The 24646-nt window shown below is 42.0% G+C and overlaps 1 protein-coding gene and 1 non-coding gene across 17 annotated transcripts in view; one reads left to right on the top strand and one right to left on the bottom strand.

The window, feature by feature from the left end:
* Positions 1–14389: 14389 nt before the first annotated feature.
* TCF12 (transcription factor 12) overlaps positions 14390–24646 on the bottom strand; it is a 374951-nt gene continuing 364694 nt past the window's right edge. For all 16 annotated transcript variants that reach the window (XM_054451939.2, XM_054451941.2, XM_054451935.2 and 13 more), the window contains 2 exons: positions 20325–20478; positions 14390–16749 (listed from right to left, as the gene is read on the bottom strand). In XM_054451939.2, coding sequence (XP_054307914.1) covers positions 20336–20478 — 143 coding nt within the window. In that variant the 3' untranslated portion in view covers positions 14390–16749; positions 20325–20335. The remainder of the gene's footprint in view (positions 16750–20324; positions 20479–24646) is intronic.
* Positions 24235–24338, top strand: LOC129014919 (small nucleolar RNA U13). Its single transcript, XR_008494439.1, has one exon. It is a non-coding gene; the product is annotated as a small nucleolar RNA U13 (small nucleolar RNA).

Raw genomic sequence — 24646 nt, 5'->3', positions numbered from 1 at the left:
AGAGGGTGCCATGGAGGAGGGGTGGGGGATGAGGCAGCCATCCATGGAGGCAGCCCTGCAAGCTACGTGCAAAGGACACCAGGCATTGTGGAACAGGGTATAGGGCCGACTCAACACACACACCACTGCCCTGCCCCAGGCAACCTGTATGGGCCGAAAGAGATGACTTAAACTAGGAGTAAAGTACCAAACTGTACATTCTTTTTACAGCCAGCCCTCTGTATTCACGGATCAAAATATTCAGATAAAAAAAGAATGACAGCATTTGTACTGAAGTTGTACAGCCTTTTTTTCCTGTCATTATTCCCTAAGCAATACAGCGTAGCAACTACTTACATAGCATTTACATTGCATTAGGTATTATAAGTAATCTAGTCATGATTTAAAGTATATGGGAGGATGTGTGTAGGTTATGTGCAAATACCATGCCATTTTATATCAAGGACCTGAGCATCCATGGGTTTTGGTGTTCACAGGGCTGGGGGTGGCAGTGTCTGGGATCAATCTGCCATGGATAGCAAGGGACAACAGTACTCTGTGTGTGCTTGGCTGGCTAACACAGGAATATAATTTAGCAAAGAACTCTCTTCTCTACCAGGGAAGACTCACACTCAAGAAGACTGAAGATTGAAGATGTGAAGATTTTTCTTGTAGTATAGTAACTTCGTGTTAACCTATTTCCCATCTCCCATTACACTGTGATTTCCTTAGGGTAGCCTGTTCTCAGCCAATGCCATGTGGGACAAAAGAACTGCCCAGCTGAGCCCTGCCTGAATTCCTGAACCATAAAATCATATTAAAAATGATTTGTAATTGAATAATTGATTGAATGAGGGAATGGACATGAAACTGAGGATTGCCTGGAAAATCTGATTTATTATCTGATTTATTTCTACCAGTGGGACCCAGGATCAATGTCTGGAGGAAGCTTTTAACATCCTGCCAATTCAAAGGGACTCCTGTCTTGGTGAGAGCCTCCAAATGGGTTGAGTGAGAATTCAGTGCAACTTAGCAAGTATAAGAATCCATGTACAGTGGAGGGGTCCCTGCTCTAAAACTCCCACCACATTGGGCCCGCGGTCCCCCAGACCAACGTTTGTGATTGCAAAACCATTGCTCCTATTATTAGCATGACTGGCTTTGTCACCACGGTCAGGTCCTCCCCGACTTGGGCCCTCTCTGGGTTAACTGCTCCCTCCTTAGGTCCCAGAGTCCTGTGTCCTCACCCTGGAGAGCATATGCTACAATACCTTGTAATCTCTCACCACCTTCTTGGCCTCTCCTGCTGGTCTGAGTGGTGGCCATCTTCAGATCTCCCTTGGCACCCAGTACCCCACATGTTTTAGGGATGAGGGAGAAGAAGCAGGGGGTGCCATAGCTCAGCTTCAGCTCCTCCCGGCAGGGAACTAGAGCTCGAGACTGAAATGTATTTTGTTACTTTATTTATTTAGAGATGGAGTCTCGCTCTGTCACCAAGGCTGGAGTGCAATGGCGCGATCTTGGCTCACTGCAACCTCCGCCTCTGAGGCTCAAGCGATTCTCCTGCCTCAGCCTCCTGAGTAGGTGGGATTATAGGCGCCTGCCACCACGCCCGGCTACAATTTTTTTTTTTTTTTTTTGTATTTTCTAGGGGAACGGGGTTTTACCACGTTGGCCAGGCTGGTCTCAAATTCGTGACCTCAAGTAATCCGCCTGCCTCAGCCGCCCAGAGTGCCGGGATTACAGGCGTGAGCAACCGAGTCTAGCCTATTTTGTTACTTTAACTTATTATGAAAATTTCCTAATGTACATGAAAGTAGGTGAGAATCAAAATTAAACTTTCATGTATCTTCGTCTAGTTTCACTAATTATCAACATTCTGACATTCTTACTTTGTCTACCATGTACTTTTGGCTAGAATATTTAAAAAATAAATACCAGTATCACATGACTTACCTGTAAACACTTCAAAATATGAGCTTGAGATGTAGAATCACTGATTTGGGGGTTAAATAAACCTCAAAAGTCCTCCTGTGTTCAAATGGGCCTGAGCTTGGAAGCTCTGCAGTGGGTGCCCGGCTCTTGGAGACCCCAGCCACAGTGGGAGGGGGATACAATGTGGATGCTGGAATCAGCTCTTTGCCTGGATCCTAGGAAAACGCTCCCTGGAGTGATTGGCTTAGTTCTTCCTGGGCCCATCACAGCTCATCCAAGTGATCTGCTTGCTTCCTGTTCTCCAACTCCTCTGTCACGTGCAGCCACTTCATCTTCACACCACACCCTTGTGATTTAGGGAGTATCGTCTCCATCATGCGTGTAATCCCAGCACTTTGGAAGGCTGAGGAGGGCGGATCACGAGGTCAGGAGTTCGAGACCAGCCTGACCAACATGGTGAAAACCCATCCCTACTAAAAACACAAAAATTAGCTGGGAGTGGTGGCGGGTGCCTGTAATCCCAGCTACTCAGGAGGCTGAGGCAGAAGAATTGCTTGAACCCAGGAGGCGGAGTTTGCAGTGAGTCGAGATCGCGCCACTGCACTCCAGCCTGGGTGACAGAGCGCCACTCTTTCTCAAAAAAAAAAAAAAAAAATTTCCCCACCCCTTATTATTTTCATATTACAAGCAAAGCAGTTTATGCTCGGAGAGGCTAAGTGACTTGCCCAGGGTTACCCAGGTAGTGGAGGGAGAAGCAGAATTTCCACCCAGCTCTGCTGAACTCCGATGCCCTAGCTTGCCTGGTGGCACCCACAACCGGCCCTCAGTGTCCACTTCCGAGTTTATCCTGGGCAAGAGAATGGTCCATAAATGACTTCCTGCCCAATGGTAAACAGTGGAAAGCAGGCTGCTGTGTTTCTCGTGGTTGGTGGTAAACGTTGCTTTTGCAAAGTGGCTTTTGCAGAGGAGAGGTTTTAGGAAGTGTGTTAAATAAGTGGGGAAGTGTTACTTGGGGGTTTCCCAGCACTCAACACGCACACTGCAGGGGCTGCCCTCCCCCGCAGCACACTGGGAGAGCCTGTCCTCCAGCGCTGCCCACGCCTGGCCGTGGGCCTCATTCCCCACTGGATCTCCTGTCTTTGATGTCGAATATACCCAATTCATCTCTTTCATATCACTACAAAGGAGCCTCCTAATTACTTTGTTTAGACAGCCTCTTCTCCAAATATTAAACATTTGGTCTTCCCAGGCCCCCCAAGCATTTAATATCATCAAGGTTGTTGCAAAATCCACTTTTCCCCCAACTGGTTGGCAGATTCCTCTCTCTCTCCATTCCCAGCCTCCCTGGGCGGATCTGGACAAGTCACCCCACATATTCTTTTCCCAAGCAGGCTGCTCCTGGGACACAGCCCTTCTCTTCTGGTGAGAGGATCGGAGCAGTGGGGTGAACCTTGAGCGTTTTCTTCAACCTCAGCCCTATTGGGAAGCCCTGGAGAAGCCTTGGGGAGACCCAAGGACTCAGGGGTGACCTGTCATGCCTGACACAGGCATGTGGGGCATCTCCGCCTTTGGTGGTGGCAGGCCCAGCACCAAGGCCAGAACGTTTGCTGGCCGGTGGGGAAACAGAGACTTCCTGGTTCCAGATCAGAAACTGCCTTGAGTAGCTGCATCTCTCCAGACACCAGATGCTCGGTACCTGCGGCTACAATAGCCTCTCCTCCTTCAAAAAAAAAAAAAAAAAAAAAAAAGCACTCTAATCCTGGAACCCGTCCCCATCCCGCACCTCCACGGCCCTGCCACTGCTTCTTTAGGTAGAGAAGTTGGCTCACATTTCTTCCTATTCAACAGCTGCTAGTGTTCGCCCTTCTAATGCCTCCCTCCTGGTCCCATGGGCCTTTGCCAGCTGATGTCACGGCACAGTGCTATGTCATGGGTCTGTGCTATGCTCCCTGTTCTGCTCTCTCTTCATGGTATTGCTGGTCCCCAGAAGAACTCTGTGGCTTGGGACTGCTCCCCAGACGTCCCTCCTGTCTCCTCATGGGCCTCGTTGCTCTGGCTGAGCAGAAAACAGCCTCCCCATTCCCCTGGCCCCACATCAACGCAGGGGTCAAGGAAGGTTTCCAAAGGGACATTTGAGCAGAATCTTTTCCTTCTCTCCTTCCCTTTCTCCTTTCCCTGCCTTCCCATCTCCCTTCCTTCTGTCTTTCAACTTTTTATTATGAAAAACTTCATTTTCAAAAGTAAAGTGTATAATGAACCCCCATTTACCTATCTCACCCAGCATCAATGCTGATAGACTGGGCCAGTCTTGTTTCCTCAAAACCCCCTAACCTCACCACCCACCCTCCAACACTGGATGGTATTGAAGCAGATTCCAGACAGCGATTGTATCATTCTCTCTGTAAACACTTCAGTGTGTATCTCTAACAGACAAGGACTTTTAGAAAAACATAATCACAGTATCATATCTAAAAATATAAACAGTAGTCCAGTCAGTGTTCGAATGGTTTCATAATTGCACTTTTTAAAGTGGCTTGTTTGGATCAGGATGGCGAGCAGACAGACTTGAAGGGATTGAAGGGTGACACATTTTGGTGTGGGTGTGGGCTGGTGGTGGTGATGGGGAAGCACATTCTCACGATTCTTGGACACTTGATTGGCCTACTGCAGACAGCAGGGTTTTCCTTTTTTTTTGTTTTTTTTTGTTTTTTTTAGATGGAGTCTTGCTCTGTTGCCCAGGCTGGAATGCAGTGGCATGATCTCGGCTCACTGCAACCTCCGCCTCCTGGGTTCAAGTGATTCTCCTGCCTCAGCCTCCTGAGTAGCTAAGATTACAGACAGGCACCACCATGCCTGGCTAATTTTTGTATTTTTAGTAGAGACGGGGTTTCATCATGTTGGTCAGGCTGGTCTCGAACTCCTGACCTTGTGATCCGCCTGCCTTGGCCTCCCAAAGTGCTGGGATTACAGGCGTGAGCCACTGCGCCCGGCCAGGACTCCCAATTTTTATTAACCTCTACTGAACTCATTTTCACCAAATCATTGCTCAATTGTTTCCTGGCCAATTGAGACTCAGGGGTATGTCACTTCCTCCAGGCAGCCTTCCCTGCATCCTGGCCCCCAGTCAGCCTGGGCAGGTGTTCTTGTTCTATAACTGAGTTCACTGCCTTTCCCAGGTGACACTGTTTGTAGCTCCCTATAATAAGTCTTCCTCGGGGGCAGCATGTGCGAGACACAGTTGGGTCTGTTGGACATGTGCTACTGAATAAGGAGGAGGTCAGCCCTCATCCATTTCTGATTTGCTGCCCTGTGGGTTTGCTTTCTTTAGGTGGGTTAGGAAGTGCCTCCTGTGTGCCATGCATCCCTGAACTCTTCAGTTAATTCTCACAACCATCATGTAAGCTGATACGATCATTAATTATCCCCATTTCACTGAAGAGAAACCAAAACTCAGCATGGGTAAGTTGATTGGCCAAACCTCACAGTTGGCACATTGAAGGTCCCTCCTATCTCCTATTGCCCTACCCACCACCAAGGAAGAGCCATTTGGGCTGCTGGTCCTGGCTGGAACATTCTAGAAAATGCCCACAACAGAACATGATGGCTCCTGCCTCTCAGCTGCAGGAAGTGGTTCCTTTCACTATTTCTGCTCAAGTCTCAAGGCCACTACCCCCTCCCCATCCAACCTTTCTTCCCCAGCCCAATGGAGCTGAATTCTCCCCTGCTTGCATCCTCAGCCTCTGGTGGCCAAGCAAGCCTAGAGCAGGTACTTCAAAGCTTCCTGCTTAATTGTGCCTTCCCTGCGCATCATTAGGCAGAGAGTAAAGCAAACAAATTAAATGCACATTTTCTTCTGAGACCCGTGCAGGATGGCACCGGCACCGTCCTCGGTGTTGTTTCTGCTGATGGGCTGGCTGCCCAGCTTTGGACTGGGCAGGAAGCGCTCTGGTGCTGAGACATGCTTACCTGTTTCTTCCTCCTCCACCCCTGGACAGAAGGTCGGTGGTTCCTGGAGAAGAATAGTTCCTTTGTGTTTTCTTTCCTTTCTTCCTGTGCCTAATTAGGAATTATGCTTGGGAATCAAGCTAATTAATCTCTGCCAGTTCAGGGTGAGATCAAGCTGCTCGCACTATCAGTGTTGATCAATAACTCACTGCTGAAAGAATCTGAAAAACAACCCCGCTCCTTTCAGCACAGGCTTTAATGAGGAAGAGGTGGGATGGCCCCAGGGGGAGGCCTGCAGCAGGTAGGCAGAGGATCGTCTGGTGAAGCTACTAGCCATTGCCTCCTGCATGTGAGAGGGCCCCCCACAGGCAGGGCTTTCTAACGCCCAGGCCCAAGCCAGGGGTGGGAGCTTCATTACTGTGCTGCCTTGTTGTGTAACCCAACTTGTCTTGAACTGCTGAGGGTGGTCACTGGGAATACTCATAAGATGGTGGAAAACATGGCCAATGGCTGGGTTGTATTTCAGGACAAGGTGACCCCTCTGACTTACTGATCAGAGGCCAGCCAGAAGCCTGCTCCCAACACTGGGCTGCCACCTCAGCCCAGTGAGGACCAAATATCCAGGAGAAAAGATGCAATCTTGCAGGAAATAGAGCTGCAGAAGTCCCGGAGAATGAGAGAAAGCAAAAAAGCCCATAGGGCTGCAAGGGACAGGGGAAGGAAGGACCTCACCCTGGTGTGGTTAGATCTTGTAGAAAATTTGTGCTGTGTCTTGGGGTCCTCATGGCCGAGGCAGGTATCTTAGTGTGTTTTCTGATGCTATGACAGAATACCTGAGACTGAGTAATTAAAAAAGAATAACAAATTTAGTTCTTATAATTCTAGAGGCTGGAAAGTGCAAGACGGAGGGGCTGGCATCTGTTGAGGGCCCTTGTGCTACGTCATCCGTGGTGGAAGGCGGCAGGGCAAAACAGCCTGGGAGGATAGCCCTCATGACCTCTTATTAGGCACCCCCCCTCAACACTGTTGCATGGGGGATTATGTTTCCAACATATTCGAACTGTGGCAGAAGGTTAGATCTTCAGAGATACAGAGATGGCCCTTGCCTTTAGAGGGAAAGATGCAGTTGTTTTTCTTCCAAGGAGACTATCAAGAAGCCAGAGAACCAAAAACAGTGATAACTGAAAAAGAACTCTAGGACTGAAAGAACTTAGGATGGTTTTCAAAATTTCGGAAGTCCCAGCCTATGTTGTATCAAATAGATTTAAAAGTTTTTTTTGTTGTTGTTGTTTTTTATTTTTTATTTTTTGAGACTGAGTCTCACTCTGTAGGCCAGGCTGGGGTGCAGTCTTGCTCTGTGCACCAGGCTCACTGCAACCTCTGCCTCCGGAGTCCAAGTGATTCTCATGTCTCAGCCTCCCAAGTAGCTGGCATTACAGGTGCATGCTACTATACCCAGCTAATTTTTGTATTTTTTATTAGAGACAGGGTTTCACCATGTTCGCTACGCTGGTCTCGAACTCCTGACCTCAAGTGATTTTATTCTGCCTCAGCCTCCCAAAGTGCTGGGGTTATAGGCATGAGCCTCCGTGCTCGGCCTAAAAGATTTTTTAATTGACAAAAAATGTTGTATATATTTATTGTGTACAACATAGTGTTTTGAAATATGTATACATTGTGAATGGCTCAACTGAGCTAATTAACATATGCATTATCTCACATAATTATTTTTTGTGGTGAGAACACAAAATCTTTTCTTAACAATTTTCAAAAATATAATACACTAACTATAGTCCCCATGTTGTACAACAGATCTCTTGAACTTATTTCTCCTGTCTCACTGAAATTGGGTGCCCTTTGACCAACATCTCCCCAGCTGCCTCCCTGCCCCACCTCTCGCCACCCCCAGGCCCACCATTCTACTCTTTGAGTCTATGTATTCAATTTTTCTTTTTTCCCCCAAGAAGGAGTTTCGCTCTGTCTCCCAGGCTGGTGTGCAGTGGTGTGATCTTGGTTCACTGCAACCTCCACCTCCTGGGTTCAAGCAATTCTCCTGCCTCAGCCTCCTGAGTAGCTGGGATTACAGGTTCGTGTCACCACGCCTGGATAATTTTTGTATTTTTAGTAGAGATGGGGTTTCACCATGCTGGCCAGGCTGGTCTCAAACTCCTGACCTTGTGATCTGCCTGCCTTGGCCTCCTAAACTGCTGAGATTACAGGCGTGAGCCATCGCGCCTGGCCTCAATTTTTTTTTTTTCTCATTTATTCCAGATATAAATGAGATCATGTAGTATTTGCCTGGGCTATTTCACTTAATATAATGTCCTCTGGGCTCATCCATGTTGTCATATATGACAGCATTTCCTTCTCTTTTAAGGCTGAACAGTATTTAATTGTGTAAATGCTTTCTTTATCCATTCATTCACTGATGGACACTTAGGTTGATTCTGTATCTTGGCTATTGTGAATAATGCTGTAATGAACAAACACAGGAGTGTACATTATTTCCTTAACATACTGATTTTATTTCCTTTGGATATATACCCAGTAGTGGGGTTGCTGGAGCATATGGTAGTTCTATTTCTATTTTTCTGAGCACCTCCGTAATGTTTTCTATAATGGCTGTAGTAATTTACATTCCCACCAACAGTATGCAAGGGTACATTCTTCTCCACTTCCTTGCCAACACCTTAACTTTTGTGCATTTTTTTTTTTTTTTTTTTTTTTTTTTTGAGTCACAGTTTCACTTTGTCACCCAGGCTGGAGTGCAAATGGTGCAATCACAGCTCACTGCAGCCTCAAACTCCTGGGCTCAAGTGATCTTCCTGCCTCAGCCTCCCAAGTCACTGGATTTACAGGTGCACGCCACCATACCTGGTTAATTTTTATTTTTTGTGGAGACTCACTTTGTTGCCCAGGATGGTTTCCAGCTCCTGGGTTCAAGCAATCCTTCTGCTTAGGCCTCCCAAAGTGTTGGGATTACAGGCATCAGCCACTGTGCCCTGCCATCTTTGATAATAGCCATTCTGCCATGTGTGAGGTAATATCTCATTGAGGTTTTAACTTTCATTTCCCTGATGGTTAATAATGTCGAGCACTTTTTCACATACATGTTGACCATTTGTACGCCTTTTTTTTGAGAAAAGTCTATTCAGGTCCTTTGCCCAGCTTTTAACTGGGTTCTTGGTTTTCTTGCTATTGACTTGTATATTTTGGATATTAACCCCTTATCAGAATGTGTGGCTTGCAAATATTTTTTCCAGGTTGTCTCTTCACTGTTGATTGTTTCCTTTGCTGTGAAGCTTTTTAGTTTGATATAATATTATTTGTCTATTTTTGCTTTTGTTGTCTGTGCTTTTGGGGATCATATTAAAAAAACCATTGCCCAGACCAATGTCATGGAGCTTTTATCTTGTTTTCTTTTATTTTTTTTTTAAATCTTGTTTTCTTCTAGCAATTTTATAGTTTCAGGTCTTATGTTTAAGTCTTTAATCCACTGTGAATTGACTTTTGTATATGGTATGAGATAAAGGTCTAATTTCCTTCTTTTGCATATAGACAATTTTCCCAACACTATTTATCGAAGAGACTGTCCTTTCCTCATGTGTGTTCTTGATACCATTGTCAAAAATCAATTTTCTGTAAATACACAGACTTACTTCTGGGCACTTTATTTTGTTCCATTGTCTATGTGTCTTCTTTGTTGTCAGTACTATACTGTTTTGATTACTATAACTTCTTAGTGTATTTTGAAGACAGGTGGTGTGATGCCTCCAGTTTTGTTTTTTGCTCAAGGTTGCTTTGGCTATTTGGGGTCTTTTGTGGTTCTATTCAAATTTCAGGATATTTTCTATTTCTGTGAAAAAAAGTCATTGAAATTTTGATATGGGTTGCATTAAGTTTGTAGATCACTTTGGGTAGTATGGACATTTGAACATTAATTCTTCTAATTCATGAACATGGTAGTATCTTTCCATTTATTGGCATCTTCTTCAATTTATGTTTTATAGTTTTTAGTGTATCAGTTTTTCACCTCTTTGGTTTAATTTATTCCTAAGTATTTAATTTTTTTTAACTTTTCTGAATGGGATTGTTTTCTTGATTTTTTTTTCAGATAGTTCACTGTTAGTGTATAGAAATGCTATGAATTTTTGTATGTTGATTTTTGTATCCTGCAACTTTACTGAATTCATTTGTTAGTTCTAAGTTTTTTGGTAGAATCAATAAGGTTTTCTGTATTATAAGATTATGTTATCTGCAAACAGGGACAGTTAAACTTCTTCCAGTTTAGCTGTCTTTTCTTTCTCTTGCATAACTGCTCCGGCTAGGATTACTGTGTTGAACAGAAGTGGCTAGAGTGGGCATCCTTGTCTTGTTTCTGATCTTAGAGGAAAAGCTTCCAACTTTTCACCAGTGAGTTAGGATGTTAGCTATGGGTTTGTCATAGATGCTTCTTTATTGTGTTAAGGTACATTCCTTCTATACCAAATTTAATAAGATCAAATACATTAAAATGAGCTCAAGTTCCACATTAAACAGCAATTTAGTTTTGCTACAACAATTTTGTATGACTTTTGTAATTGTATTTGAAATTAATTTCATTTTGCATTTTTTTTTCTTTTGGCACCGTAATATTTTTTCAGATTGCAAACATTTTCACAAGCTTTGAAAGACGTGGAAATCTTGCACATGGTGCTCACCAAGCCCAAAGACAAAATGGCTCAGAGACCCTGGGGACCCAGCGTAGTGGAACACTGACCCTCAAGAGTGAGAAAGGAGACCCTGGCAGAAGGCAACAGTGGTACCACATGACAGTTTGGGGAAGGGATTGAAGGTCTGCGTCAAAGAGAACAGAAAACCTCTCCAGGTTGTCTTTTGGCAATAACTAAAGAGAGAAAGATAACAAACATAGGAAAGATATTTCTACTCCCATATACATGCTCCAGTATAGGCACACGTAAGAAAGCCTAGGGCTGAGGGCACTCACAGGGAAACACCTCCAAATGATGAGGACCTTGTGAGCTTCCTAAGCCAGGTGGCCACAAAGACACATGGACAATCCACTGACCCAGCAAGCAGGGAGTGTCACTTGTCCTGTGAAGAACACCAGAATACAGTTGGCCTTTCTTATCTGCATGCAGGTCCCATATCCAGATTCAAGCAACCATGGATCAAAAATATTGGGGGGAAAAAACTAATGATAAATTAACGAGGGGCCAGGCGCAGTCATTTATAATCCCAGCACTTTAGGAGGCCAAGGTGGGAGGACAGGTTGAGCCCATAAGTTTAAGATCAGCCTGGGCAAATGTGGAGATTCCATCTCTACAAAAAATAAAAAAATTAGCTAGGCATAGGGGTGCACTCTTATGGTCCCAGCTACTCTAGAGGCTGAGGCAGGAGGATTGTTTGAACCAAGGAGGTGGAGGCTGCAGTGAGCCAAGTATGTGCCACTGTACTCCAACTTTGGCAATAATGTACGACCCTGTCTCAAACAACAACAAAACCATTACAGGCTGGGCATGGTGGCTCACGCCTGTAATCCCAGAACTCTGGGAGGCCAAGGCAGGAGGATCACTTGAGCCCAGGAGTTTGAGGTTACACTGAGCTAGGATCATACCACTGCACTTCAGCCTGGGTGACAGAGCAAGACCCTGTTTTCACAACAAAACAATGCAATACTGAAAATATCACAGACGAAAAACCAATACAGCATAATAATGATTTACATAGGATTTATATTGCATTCAGTATCATGAGTAATCTAGAGGTGATTTAAAGTATGTGGGGGGATGTGTAGATTGTATGCAAATATCGTGCCCTCTTATATAAAGGCCATGAGCATCCAGAGATTTTGCTATCCTTAGGGGATCGTGAAACCAGCCCCCAACAGATATGGAGAAATGATGTTACTAAACACAGCAACTTTAGGGGCTAGTACCCAGATTACATAAGCCCACACCAGAGCCAAAGAAGATGGAGGAGGAATGGGATTCATTCTTCCAGACAATACGTGTAACTTTACTTGACTGTGGAATGCCAAGGGAGAAGGAACTGCAATTTTTAGAAGAATCATTGGCCCAATGAGACCAGCTATTGTCTCAGTGACTTCAGAAGACCCTTTGGTTTTATTTTGCTCTTTTGTAGGAAGAAGATGAGGTGCTGTGGAAGCCATGAGGTGCACCTGAGGTCTCCCTTCAAAGATAACCTGTTGGGAAAGAGTGGTTAGCTGTCAGCTTCCGGCTGCACTTTTGCTGCAGTGTTCAAACTGAGGCCTCAGTCTCCCCATGTAACTCCCAGTCAATAACTGACCAAAATAGGGACACTGATACTTTGCCATTCCTGCCCAACACAAGCCTACTTCACTGGCAATCTTTGTGCCAGACCACCCTCACTGGGCTGCTCAGGACTTCTTCAGAACTGCAAGCAGCCTGAGGCTCTCCCTACCTAATCCTCCTTCCTTACATGCCCTTCTTTTAATGTCAAACCTGCAGCATGGTCTGAAGGCCATCCCTGTCTACTTTTGATTCCTCGCCCCTTTGTTTTTCACAGGTACATCTCCTAATAAATCCTTTGACCTTCTAACTTCCTCTTGGCATCTGCTTCTTAAGAACCCAAAATGATACAGCTGTCCACCCACACAGTGTGACTGGGTAAAGCCTACTGGCTCACTCTTTTTTTTTTTTTTTTTGACAGAGTTTTGCTCTTGTTCCCCTGGCTGGAATGCAATGGCGTGACCTCAGCTCACTGAAATCTCCGCCTCCCGGGTTCAAGTGATTCTCCTGCCTCAGCCTCCCGAGTAGCTTGGATTACAGGCGCCTGCCACCACGGCTGGCTAATTTTTGTACTTTTAGTAGAGACGGGGTTTTACCATGTTGGCCAGGCTGGTCGTGAACTCCTGACCTCGTGTGATCCGCTCGCCTTGGCCTCCCAAAGTGCTGAGATTACAGGCGTGAGCCACCACGCCTGGCCAGACTCACTCTTTTGAAATGTGAAAATGTGAAGGTCTTAAAAAAAAAAAAAAAATCCTCTTAAAATGTAGCCATGGGAGGGCACTGAAAAGAAATGCAGTGTTTCATTGGATGGCTGCAAAAGAATGTAGACTCCTACAAAGATGGGTTGACATGTTCTGGGGGTTTATTTTACCATTTACCTCTGACAGGATGGCTGAAGAGGAATCATCCTGGGAGTTGGTTATAATATTATTTATTTAAAAATATTTATCATTTATTAAGTACTTCTTATGTGACAAGAACCATAAGAGCTTTCCATACATTGTTTCATTCAATACTTACACAATTCTAATATGTTATCTCCATTTTTCAGATAAGAAAATGAAGTTAATCAGATGTTGAGCTTAGATTTGAATCGAGGACTATTTAATGCCAAAGCTTAGATTCTTTAATCTTTAAGTCACACACACACACACACACACACACACACAAAACGTGTGTTTAAATTTTGAGTTTCCAAGGAAAAAGAAAACATGAATTATAGGAGAGAAAAATGAAATAAAACAAATATGGAAGAAAATGAAGACACTGAGTAGAAGCGGCCTAGAAATCTGCAAAGAGAAAGAGAAAGTCAAGGCAGGGAGGTTTTGTAGGCAAAGTTTCAAGTGTCTTGATCTGTTACTAATTATGTGTTCTTAGAGACATACAATCTGAGTCTCAGTTTTCACAGATATATTAATGAGGTCGTTTACTAGATGGTCTCTATATTTCATTTCAGCTCTAAGATTATACATTTTCTTCTTAGAGCTTTTTATTTATCGTTTTGTACAAAATCAACTTAACAAGTTTTAACAGTTTTCACTAAATCCCACAAGAAGCAAAATGTTCTGTTAGGCACCCAATGTGAACAGCGGATTTCATAATTCACCAAGAGAAGCAATCTGCCAGCATACCAAGAGGATGTGACAATTGCCATGGGTTTCGCATGCACAGGTCCTATAAAAAGTCATTCGCTGTCAAAAAAAAGTCTGTCCAGTTTGTTTGAGGTTCTTGCTTGGCATGAAGTCCTCATGGATAATCACTACGCTTTTTTTGTGGTTAAAAACTGGGATAAAAGCAAATTTTTAATCTTTTAACTTTTAAACAGTAAACAATACCATTACTTAATCATGACACACTTTTTTTGTGAGAAAGCGTATGGGGAAATGTGAAAAGTGCTTTGAAGAATAACTTAAAAAGCCTCATTTGAGTCTTTTTCCATCTTCTTCATTTTTCTCTACTATATCTACAAATGAATAGATTTTCTATAACTACTAATTGCTGTTTGGTCAATCTTTAGGAAAAGGTTAAAAGGCCGCTGTCAGTAGTGAGGGCAAGAGGAGAAAAGCACAAGCTGGAGAAGCTCTAGACCAGATCGCCAACTTAGCTCCACAAGCCTGATTCTGTCCTGAAGGGTTTCCCAGATAATGTCGGTAATGCAGTTAGGAAAAGCAGTGTGAGTGTTTCTGGGACGAATGAGATGGAGAAAACAAAACAAAATACATTATTATTTGAGAAAGAGAAATGTAAAAAACTCACTATTTTACTGTGTTAAAAAAAAGATGGCACATTTATTGCTACATAAATGTTATATACATATTGTGTTTTCTGTTACAGTGACAGAAAAAAATTTGAACTTCTTGCTGCTGGTTGAAAAGGTTTATCAATAATACCTTGAATTTGACACAGGATACAAATCTGCAATAAACCAACAATGGAAACTGGAGAACAAGATGAGAAGCAATTCATCTCCAACAATTAGCTCTTACAATACTCCATAGGTACTACACGGTATGCTAGAATCCTACTATGGTCTTAAAATGCTATTGTAAATTTCTGATATTAATGAACAGGTTATGGTAAATAACCCTACATTTTTTACTACCTAATATAATAAAATAAAGTAAGAAACTTTTTACTGAAAACTTTTTGATTTCAAAAATCTAGAAAGAGTAATATTTAGAATTCAAGAAATTTTCTTACAAGATTATTGTATAAAAGACTAGCTACAGTGAAAAATAAGCCAAATGTTTTTTTCTTTCTATTTTATGAAGGAAAGCTTCTGGGCATACTGCAAAGTCTAATATAGCGAAAAAGACAACAAGCTCTGAAGAAAAAAAGGCCAGGCAGTGGCATATGTTCACTCACACATCATAAGCAACGACTTCTGTTTAGCTGATTAACACTGAAATGAAGAACAAGGCCACAGATAGAGTCTGATGTAACTGGAGAATATATGCAAATTAAAGTAACCAAAAAGTCCACTAAGTTCACAAATGACTGACTTGTTAGGAATCATCTTGATTAGAGTACCAGAAGTTCTGTCTTGTTTTTGTTCTTTCAAATTAACAGAAATCTTTAAGCTACATAGTGATTTGGGTCCTTTCCTCTGTGTGCTGATTGCCACTGTTGATATTGGCTATAAGGAATTATTAAGCCAAGATACCTCGTTTAGCATGTTTTTCTCTCCCAGGGTTGTTGTGGTGGAAGACAGGTTTCATGGAAGTTCAAAGTGATTATGTCTTTGAGAACAACTCCTAAGGATTAGAGACAGAGAGTGCCTTAATGAACAGTATTAAGATGGACTGACAAGTACTGGTTTAATGCTAATCTGGCTCATCATTTTGGGACAGGGGCAGATGGTTTGCAGTTGATTAAATCACCCACTGAATCCTTCCCCATTGACCAGCCATCCAAATGACAGAGAAATAAAGGCTAGGATAAGGAAACACGGGTGACCATTGCTCTTGTATTCCATTAGGTAATTAGCCTCAGAGTGGTGTGTTCATTTATCACACTACCTGCCTTGGTGACTACTGGGTTTTGTTATGTTCACCATAATCACAGCCTGAAAAAATTGTCTTTGTATTTTAAATGTATTTTGTGCTTACTTACAGCTAACACTTTACAAGTACTGTATGTAGTACTTACTGCTTGGAAAACAAAGCGATTTCTAAAAAGTAGATTCTTCCCTTGTAATTTACAATTTTGCTATTACAAGCTTTCCTATGAGATCTAGAAGCTTGAAAAGTCTTGGTTATTATTAGAAATAAAGCAATGTTTATTTGGGGGAAAACCTAGAGAACAAAATTTCCCCTTTTAAAATGCTAGCTAGGCTATGGTCACAGATGGTCTTTGCTTACCACTAAGGTAAATGTGCAAAGCACACAGGGCTGCATGGAGGAGGCTGGACTGTGACCATAAACTATTCAGATTTAGAGATCAAATATAACACCCACAAAGAGAAAATAAAAATAAATCAAAAAATGAGAGCAAGAGAAATGCTATACCAAGTAATATTTTCCTATTTCATGGAAAACACTATTCTTATGGCAAGAGGATAGGAGAGGGCAACAAAAGACTTTTCCCTTCCTTTTTAAGACACTAATAGGTATGCCGGGAATGCTAAGGGCCAATGGTTGTCACTGCTTTGTTCTCTGCACGTGAACCGCTTTAATGTATGCTGGCATCAGCTGAGTGTAGATCAGCTTTCCACATTAACTTTTTCCCTTTATATGTAGACCTTACAGTTTCATAACAATAAATAAAATTTGTAGTTACAATGCATTTGTCAATTCAGTTTAGGCACAAGGCAACTTCCACGGTGAGTGGAGAGATCGAGACAGTCTCTGATTGTGCAGAAGCGACACACTGCTTGCAACAAAAGATTTGTTGCAAACATCTCATGGGCGGATGTTCTATCTGATGAGCTTCCTATCTTCACTTCTGATGGAAGTGTTGATCAGTTGCTTTGATCGTAGGATTACATTTGAGTTTCTTGGTTCAAGTGTTTTGTTTTTTCTTCTCCCTCCTGTCAGGTTTGTGTCTTCAGATAATCTGAGTTGTCCAAGTCCTTATGAGGAGAGGTCACCTTCTATCTAGCCTACTGATAACTCTGGAACTGTGGCAGGGACAGCCAAGGGAGAGGACAATACCAGTTAGTACATAATCGTTAAAAATAAAACACCTTCCCCCTCCCACCAACAAAAAAAGCAGGTATTCTTCATCTATATCCAGGTCCGCACTAAATTTGTAGTCTGCTAAGTGACTTAACGAACTTTTTCCTTTTAAGGTATATTGATATGGTTTTACTTGGTGTGTATGGTAAGGTTTTTTGTTTGTTTGTTTGTTTTCAGACAGTGTCTTGCTCTATCACCCACGCTGGAGCGCTGTGGCATGATCATGGCCCAATGCAGCCTTCAACTCCTGGGCTCAAGCAATCCTCCCACCTCAGTCTTTGAGTAGCTGGGACTACAGGTGTGCACCACCACACCCAGCTATATGGTAAGATTTTTAAAGGAGATCATGCGATTACAGAATCACAAACTACAGGAGTATAAAACAGCTGCCGCAATGATGCAAACTTTCATTTTAACAACACTCAAGTTGGCGACAACTGAGCTCTGAGGTGCTACTCATTCATTCCTCAGTAGTGAGACAACAGTAAAGCCCTCAATTTGCTGCTGCCTCCACTCAACCACACTGTTAATAGTTTACATTTATTTCATCTAAACTGAGAGCACCTGAGGTCAGAGGCTACTTTGCATTCATTTTCATATTGGTCCCAGTTCCTGGTCCACAGTAGGTCCTCAACAAATGTTTGCTCAATATTTATTAAGAATATTTTACTCTATTAGTACAAATTATATACATACTTATGTTCCCAATATAATATATATAGCAGTAACTCTGAAATTTTCTACTTTACATTTTTAATGAAATAGTTTTAGATAGAATCATAACTTTTACTTCCTTATTAAACAATAACCACAGTATTGTTTAGGTACACAGCAATGCTCTTAGGGATGAAAAACTAAGATATTCAAAGCTACTTGGCTTACATTACAGGATGGCAAATTTTTGTACATTTATAACCAGTCATTCTGTGGTCATGTCTTAGCCATTTTGATTCTAGTAGCATTTTTCCTGCTGCCCTGTCTCTTGCTGCTTTTAATCTGCTATCCAATTTATGAAACCAGATAACTATCTTTATGAAATTAGCAACCTTAACACATATTCTAAGATGACAAGCACTAGCCTATACAATCTATGGAACAAAGTACATTCACTACATGTCTCATATCTTGATGCCTTTTTAAACTTAAAAGAATTCTTGATATTTTTTTGATAGGTGGGAATGCCCAAAGTTTAATTTTAACCTAAGTGGGAAAATTTCCACATTATAAAGAGATAAGGGTAGAGTTATGAGAGCAGTATGAAATAGAGAAGTAGTAAAAGCAAAGGAAGTAAACAGAAGGAAACGAGATGAGAATAAGAAGACAAAGTTGAATGAGTAAGAGAGACTGCGAAGAAAACAAGAGGAAATGGGTAGAACTAACTAGAGCGAGACAAGAAAAAAAAGACACAGGCTCCAAGAGAAGTGTTAGGGCAGAATGCCTAGTGCTCTTTTTCACAGCTTGGTGGTTATCTGGGACCTGAGCATAAGAAGTTACCTCTTCCATCACTCTTCTTTGAAATAATCCATCAGTTTAGAAAGTCTCTTTTGCACTGAGAAATAGTGGCATGGTTTTATTTTAAAACTTCTAAGTTAATTTTTTGGCCAGGCTCAGCGGCTCACGCCTGTAATCCCAGCACTTTGGGAAGCCGAGGCGGTCAGATCGCTTGAGGTCAGGAGTTTGAGACCAGGCTGGGCAAACTGGCGAAACCCTGTCTCTACTAAAAATACAAAAAAATTAGCTGGGCGTGGTGGTGTATGTCTGTAATCCCAGCTACTCAGGAGGCTGAGGTGGAAGAATTGCTCAAACCCAGGAGGCAGGAGTTGCAGTGAGCCGAGATGATCATACCATTGCACTCCAGCTCAGGCAACAGAGTCAAACTCCATCTCAAAACAAACAAACAACAACAACAACAAAAGAACAACAAAAAAACTCCAGAACAAACAAAAAAACTTCAAAGTTTATTTTTGAAGCAAAAATACTTACTGTTTCATAGTAGTCTATATTTTCTACAGAGTATGAAACAATGATGTAGGTTTTAGAGGATCTGTAAACTAGCTCTTGCCTAAAGTCCCTGACATGTACAATCTGTTAGACTGCTGGATACTTTTTGTGGGGGAGGTAGTTTGAGGTTTTCTCCAGTGTGCTAATGTTACAGTTATAACTGACTTATGAAATAACTGCCTTAACTCTTCCTTTCTTTTATCCTAAATGAAATCTTCTGTGTGGTCTGGTTTGACCCTATATGTAGTCTGGTTTGACCCTATATGTAGTCTCATTTGACCCTATATATGTAGTGGTGATAGGAACTAAATCCCTCAGGAAAAGGTGAGTTACTAATATTTGTAGTTTATCTATCAAATAGTCTATCAAATTCCAGACTTTCAGTTCAAAATGAGATAGCCACAAAACTGACCAAATGAAACTGCACTTGATATTTTTTTCTGTTCCACACTCCGCACTCATCTGCCTTTACTTACTACTTTTAATCTGTTGATAAAATTGGGGAAAAAACTACATACTGCTGAAGGCAGATTATAAAAATGAAGTTACCAGCTGGGCAAGGTGGCTCACGCCTGTAATCCTAGCACTTTGGGAGGCTGAGGCGGGCGGATCACCTGAGGTCAGGAGTTGGAGACCAGCCTGGCCAACATGGTGAAACTCCGTCTCTACTAAAAATACAAAAATTAGCCGGGCATGGGGGTGCACACCTGTAATCCCAGCTAGTCTACTCGGGAGGCTGAGGCAGGAGAATTGCTGGAACCTGGGAGGCAGAGACTGCAGTTAGCCGAGATCGCGCCACTGCATGCCAGCCTGGGCAACAGAGCGAGACTTCGTCTTGAGGGGAAAAAAAAAAATCACAAGGAACTGAATTGTGTTTAGTCCATGAAAAGGAAGATATAAAGAACAGTCCTTGAACAAGTAAAATTCCACCAGAGAGACGGGCATTCTGGCTCTACCATATATAATAACTTCACATTCATTAATAGATTCTAGAGGGTGTTAACTGATGTGCTTGCAAGTGGGGAAGAAGCATCATATCATAAATTTGCATTACTGATCCAAATAGAAGTGATAACTTTTTCATGTATAAAGGCTTCATGACAAAAAGCTAGATAATTAGCAGAAAACTGGTTGATGATATAGTCAAGCATTTCTGAATAAAGAAATGAAGAACATGAGTGGTACCAAGAGCGTTTTCTGATGGTTGAGTCATGGTACTATTTCTTCTTGGATCAGGAAGATACTCATGTAAAAGAGTACACATGATGATTCCGAACAGAAGAACCAAAGTCACAAGATACTGCCACACTTTGAAGAAAATGGCAATTTGCTATAAAATGATGCTGGCTCTGTAAGTCTGATAATGTAACAGAAAGACAAACTGTTGTATTTCAAATTACATGTGACCTTTACAATGGCCACTGCTCACTAGAGAATTCTATTCAAAGATTCTAACCCAGTTTAAGATGAATCTTAAGGTTATTTCCTTGCTGTTTCTTTTCAAACCCGTACTTACCTGGCTGATGTTTACATATGACCCATAGGGTTGGTAGTTTCACTAAGCCCAGGATGGGTTCCTGGCAGTGTGGTTGGCGGCTCTGCCGATACGGCAGAAACTTTTTCTTCTTCCCTTCTCTTAAGGCAGGCTGCTTTGGGGTTAAGGTTCCTCTCTAAAACAGGAGGAAAGAATTTTTATCACTATGGTTTTAAGCTATGAATTAGGTCTCAAGCTGAACAAATTGCTGTTGTTTTGTGTAACTTCATTCCCATACTAAGTACCATCACATAGAAGAAACAATCTGCTCACATAAAACCTCAGCATTGAACTAAGCCTCCAGATTTATACTTCTAAGTGACCATTTTGTTTTCTTCATTTTTTGCTTATGATTTAGATTTCTAGGGTTTGATTTGATTTAAATCAAAATGCTACTCTTCACTCAAACATTTTGGCAAATGCTGTTGTTATTAGGCTATCAAGTCTCTTCAAGGTCCTGCTAAGACACGGTACACTGAATTGACATGAATGCTGACATCTTGTACTTAGAGAGAGACATCTGTGCTTTATCTAAAATGTTACCAGTTCAGAAAAGGATAAAGTAAGAGATATCCTCAGCTATTCCTCTAAAGCAGTGGTCCCCAACCTTTTTGGCACCAGGGACTGGTTTTGTGGAAGACAATTTTTCCATGAACTGGGTGCAGGGGGTGGGGCGGGAAGGGGGCAGGGATGGTTTCAGGATGATTTAAGCACATTACATTTATTGTGCACTGTATTTCTATTATTATTACATTGTACTATAAAATGAAATAATTATACAACTCACCATTAAGTCAGTGGGAGCCCTGAGCCTATTTTCGTGAAACTAGATGGTCCCATCTGGGGGTGATGGGACAGAATGACACATCATCAGGCATTAGCTTCTCATAAGGAGTAGGCAACCTAGATCCCAGATGCCTTGCATATGTAGTTCACGATAGGGTTCACGCTCCTATGAGAATCTAATGCTGCCGCTGATCTGACAGGATTTGGAGATGCAAATGATGGGGAGCGTCGGTAAATATAGATGAAGCTTCGCTGGATTGCTCTCTGCTCACCTCCTGCTGTGCAGCCAGCCCGGTTCCTAACAGGCCACAGGTACTGGTTCGTGGCCCAGGGGTTGGGGACCCCTCTTCTATAGGAAATGTGCCAATTCAAGGGAGAGGGATAGATAGCTGGTGCACATCTTACTTTTCTACTTTGATATATATGTGAAACGAGATGAATGAGTTGGTCTTTCTATTGCTGGAGGTGTTATTAAAAGGGTGGTAAAAACCTCTGCTGCTTCTTATAAAAGATAGCAAAGAAGACTGCATGGGATCTGTGACATGGGCATTTTCAAAAGAGGTTAAATAAGCTGAGAGGTACAAGGATCACTTGAGCCCAAGAGTTGTCAAGGCTGCAGTGATCGTGCCACTGCACTCTAGCCTGGATGACACAGCGAGACCTTGTCTCAAAAAAAAAAAAAAAAAAAAAAAAAAAAAAAATAGGGTGCTACTGTGAGAAATAAAGGGAAAGAAAATCCATCAGATCAAAGACCCACTGGATCAAAATCTACTTACACACTACTATTCCTGTTGGATTTTTTAAAAAATGAGTTTTAAGCCCAAGATATCCATAGCTTCTGATATAGCTTTTTATTTGATTATAACATACAGTATAGGTTAACAGTTGTTCCACATATTTTTATAAATGGATTAAAAATGCCCTAATGAATATAATATAAAGGGATCATTTGTAATTAGTGTGGAACGAAAATAGTATTTTTTCGAAGTTGTAATATTTTATGTCAGATTTTCTTGAAATGAGGGCATAGCCGATATACCATCAGTACAGCTCCCCTTTTTCCATGTCCCCACCCCACCCCCAACCATTTTTTCAGAGATGGGGTCTCACTACATTGCCCAGGCTTGCCTTGAACTCCTGGGCTGAAAGGATCCTCCCAACTCAGCCTGTCAAAAAGCTGGGACTACCAGCAAGTGCCACTGTGCCGGCTTCCCCTTTAAAGTAGGTAAAAGTGTATTTGGATGTATATATTTCAATACACATTTATAGTTCACATCCAAGTTTTAAAAAAGTAAACAAAAAACTTCATTATGGTAAACTTAGCTGACTCCTGACTATCAGTGATGCATACTAATAAAATTTCATTTTAGAGTTCTAATTTTCTAAGCCTCTGTATTTGGGGAAAGACATAGAGCCTATGCAACTATAAGGAGGATGAATGAAGAAAGATACACTCTTAGTTAATTTATTAGGATAACTAGTAGGAAAAATAGCATGTTCATCATTATGCAAAAAATATTAAGAGCTGCTTTATTAATAAGTAGTTGTGCACCTCTAACAAATAAGAGTGTGTCTTTCATCAGTTTGTTTTATATATAAGAGTCTGTGGGCTGGGCACGGTGGCTCATGCCTATAATCCCAGCACTTTGGGAGGCCGAAACAGGCGGATCACCTGAGGTCAGGAATTTGAGACTAGCCTGCATGGCAAAACCCGATCTCTACTAAAAACACAAAAAGTTAGCCAGGCGTGGTGGCGGGTGCCTATAATCTCAGCTACTCGGGAGGGTGAGACAGGAGAATCACTTGAACTGGGGAGATGGAGGCTGCAGTGAGCCGAGATCGTGCCATTGTACTCCAGCCTGGGCGACAAGAAGAGCAAAACTCTGCCTCCGAAAAAAAAAAAAAAGAGAGAGACTGTGGACGTTAAAGTCTCATATAATGACCCGAGAGACTGAGAAGAGGGCATAGATTAGCATGTAAAACTTAAAGAGGAGAATGTGAGATGTGAAAATTTTCCAACTGAAAAAAGGCTCACATTTTTCTTTATAATGGAAAACTGCTCTTAGCTAACTATGACTCTATCACACCAGGATTTAGGAGACATGATGAGAAATGCTGGGAAGGATCAGCACCAAAAATTCAGTAAATTAGGCAAGATCTTCCAGGTTCCTATAGTCAGACAAAGAACACTTCTGGCAGGAAGAACAATACTATGGCAGACTCTAGGAAATGTGAAGTAAATACACAACTTTGATTCAAAAAAGACTAAGGCTACTCTTTCATACCTCTTGGTGTGTGACAGCAGACCACGGCCAACATGTGTTAAGTAGCCAGAAAGATCTGGTACTTCTCATTACCTGCAGGGCATGAGAAGTATGTCTTCCCACATTTCAGTTAGGGGAATTCTATCTATTGACTTCTTACGTAGCTGAGGACTTGACTCTCTTATAACATCAACTTTGCAACATGTTTATAGCAAAATTTTTGGCTAACTCACTAGTCACTTCTTACATTATTATGACTAGGAAAATATTTATGTTATTATGACTATATGGAGACAGCTGCTGAGGTAAGAATTTTACAGTAGCCTGGGCAACAAAGTGAGACCCTGTCTCTACAAAAATTTAAAAATTAGCCAGGTGTACTGGCACCCACCTGTAGTCCCAGTTACTGAGGGGGCTGAGGTAGGAGGATCACTTGAGCCTGGGAGGTTGAGACTGCAGTGAGCCATCATTGTGCCACTGCACTCCAACCTAGGCAACAGAGCAAAACCCTGAGGAAGAAAGAAAAGGAAAGGAAAGAAAAGAAAATACAAGACAAGAAAAGAAAGGAAAGGAGAAAGAAAAAAAAGGAAGGAAGGAAGACAGGAGGAAAGAACAAAAAAGAAAGAAACAAAGGCAGAAATAAAGAATAAGACAAAAAGAAAGAAAGAAAAAGAAAAAACGAGGAAAGAAAGAAAGAGAGAGAAAGAATAAGAAAGGGAGAGAGAAGGACGGAGAGAGAGAGAGGGAGGGAGAGAAAGAGAGAGAGGGAGGGTGAGAGAGGGAGGGAGGAAAGGGGAGGGACGGAGGGAGAGGGAGAGAGAGGGAGAGGGAGGAAAGGTTTGATCCTTTTGTAGTTCATGAGCACGATGATCGGGTGTTCACGAGTGTGTGTGAGATGTGCCACCCTCCAACCTTGTTATGACCTCTGCACATTACCCATCTGACCTCAATTTCGAAAAAAAAAAAAGAAAATTTTTTTTTTTTACAGTGATTGCTCCCTTGCTCATATAACTGTTTATTTTTCCTATAGTTAATAGCTACTTGTTTTTTCATTTGTTAGTAATGCAAATTCCATCTCCCTAACCCCATCACTGAATGCTCCAAGAGATCTAACAAATGCCTATCAATATATTTTCCTAAAATCTTGAACACATCATATCATCAATTAATTCCATTTTCTTTCCTTGGAAACCTTTCTTCTGCAGCTAATAGTATTCAATTTTCAATGGATTAGTTGCTCTCTAGGCCCAGTAG

The sequence above is a fragment of the Pongo pygmaeus genome, chromosome 16 (genome assembly GCF_028885625.2).
Source record: "Pongo pygmaeus isolate AG05252 chromosome 16, NHGRI_mPonPyg2-v2.0_pri, whole genome shotgun sequence".
NCBI lineage: Eukaryota > Metazoa > Chordata > Mammalia > Primates > Hominidae > Pongo > Pongo pygmaeus.
Note: the sequence above shows the minus strand (reverse complement) of the source record. Positions and strands in the feature narration are given on the sequence as shown.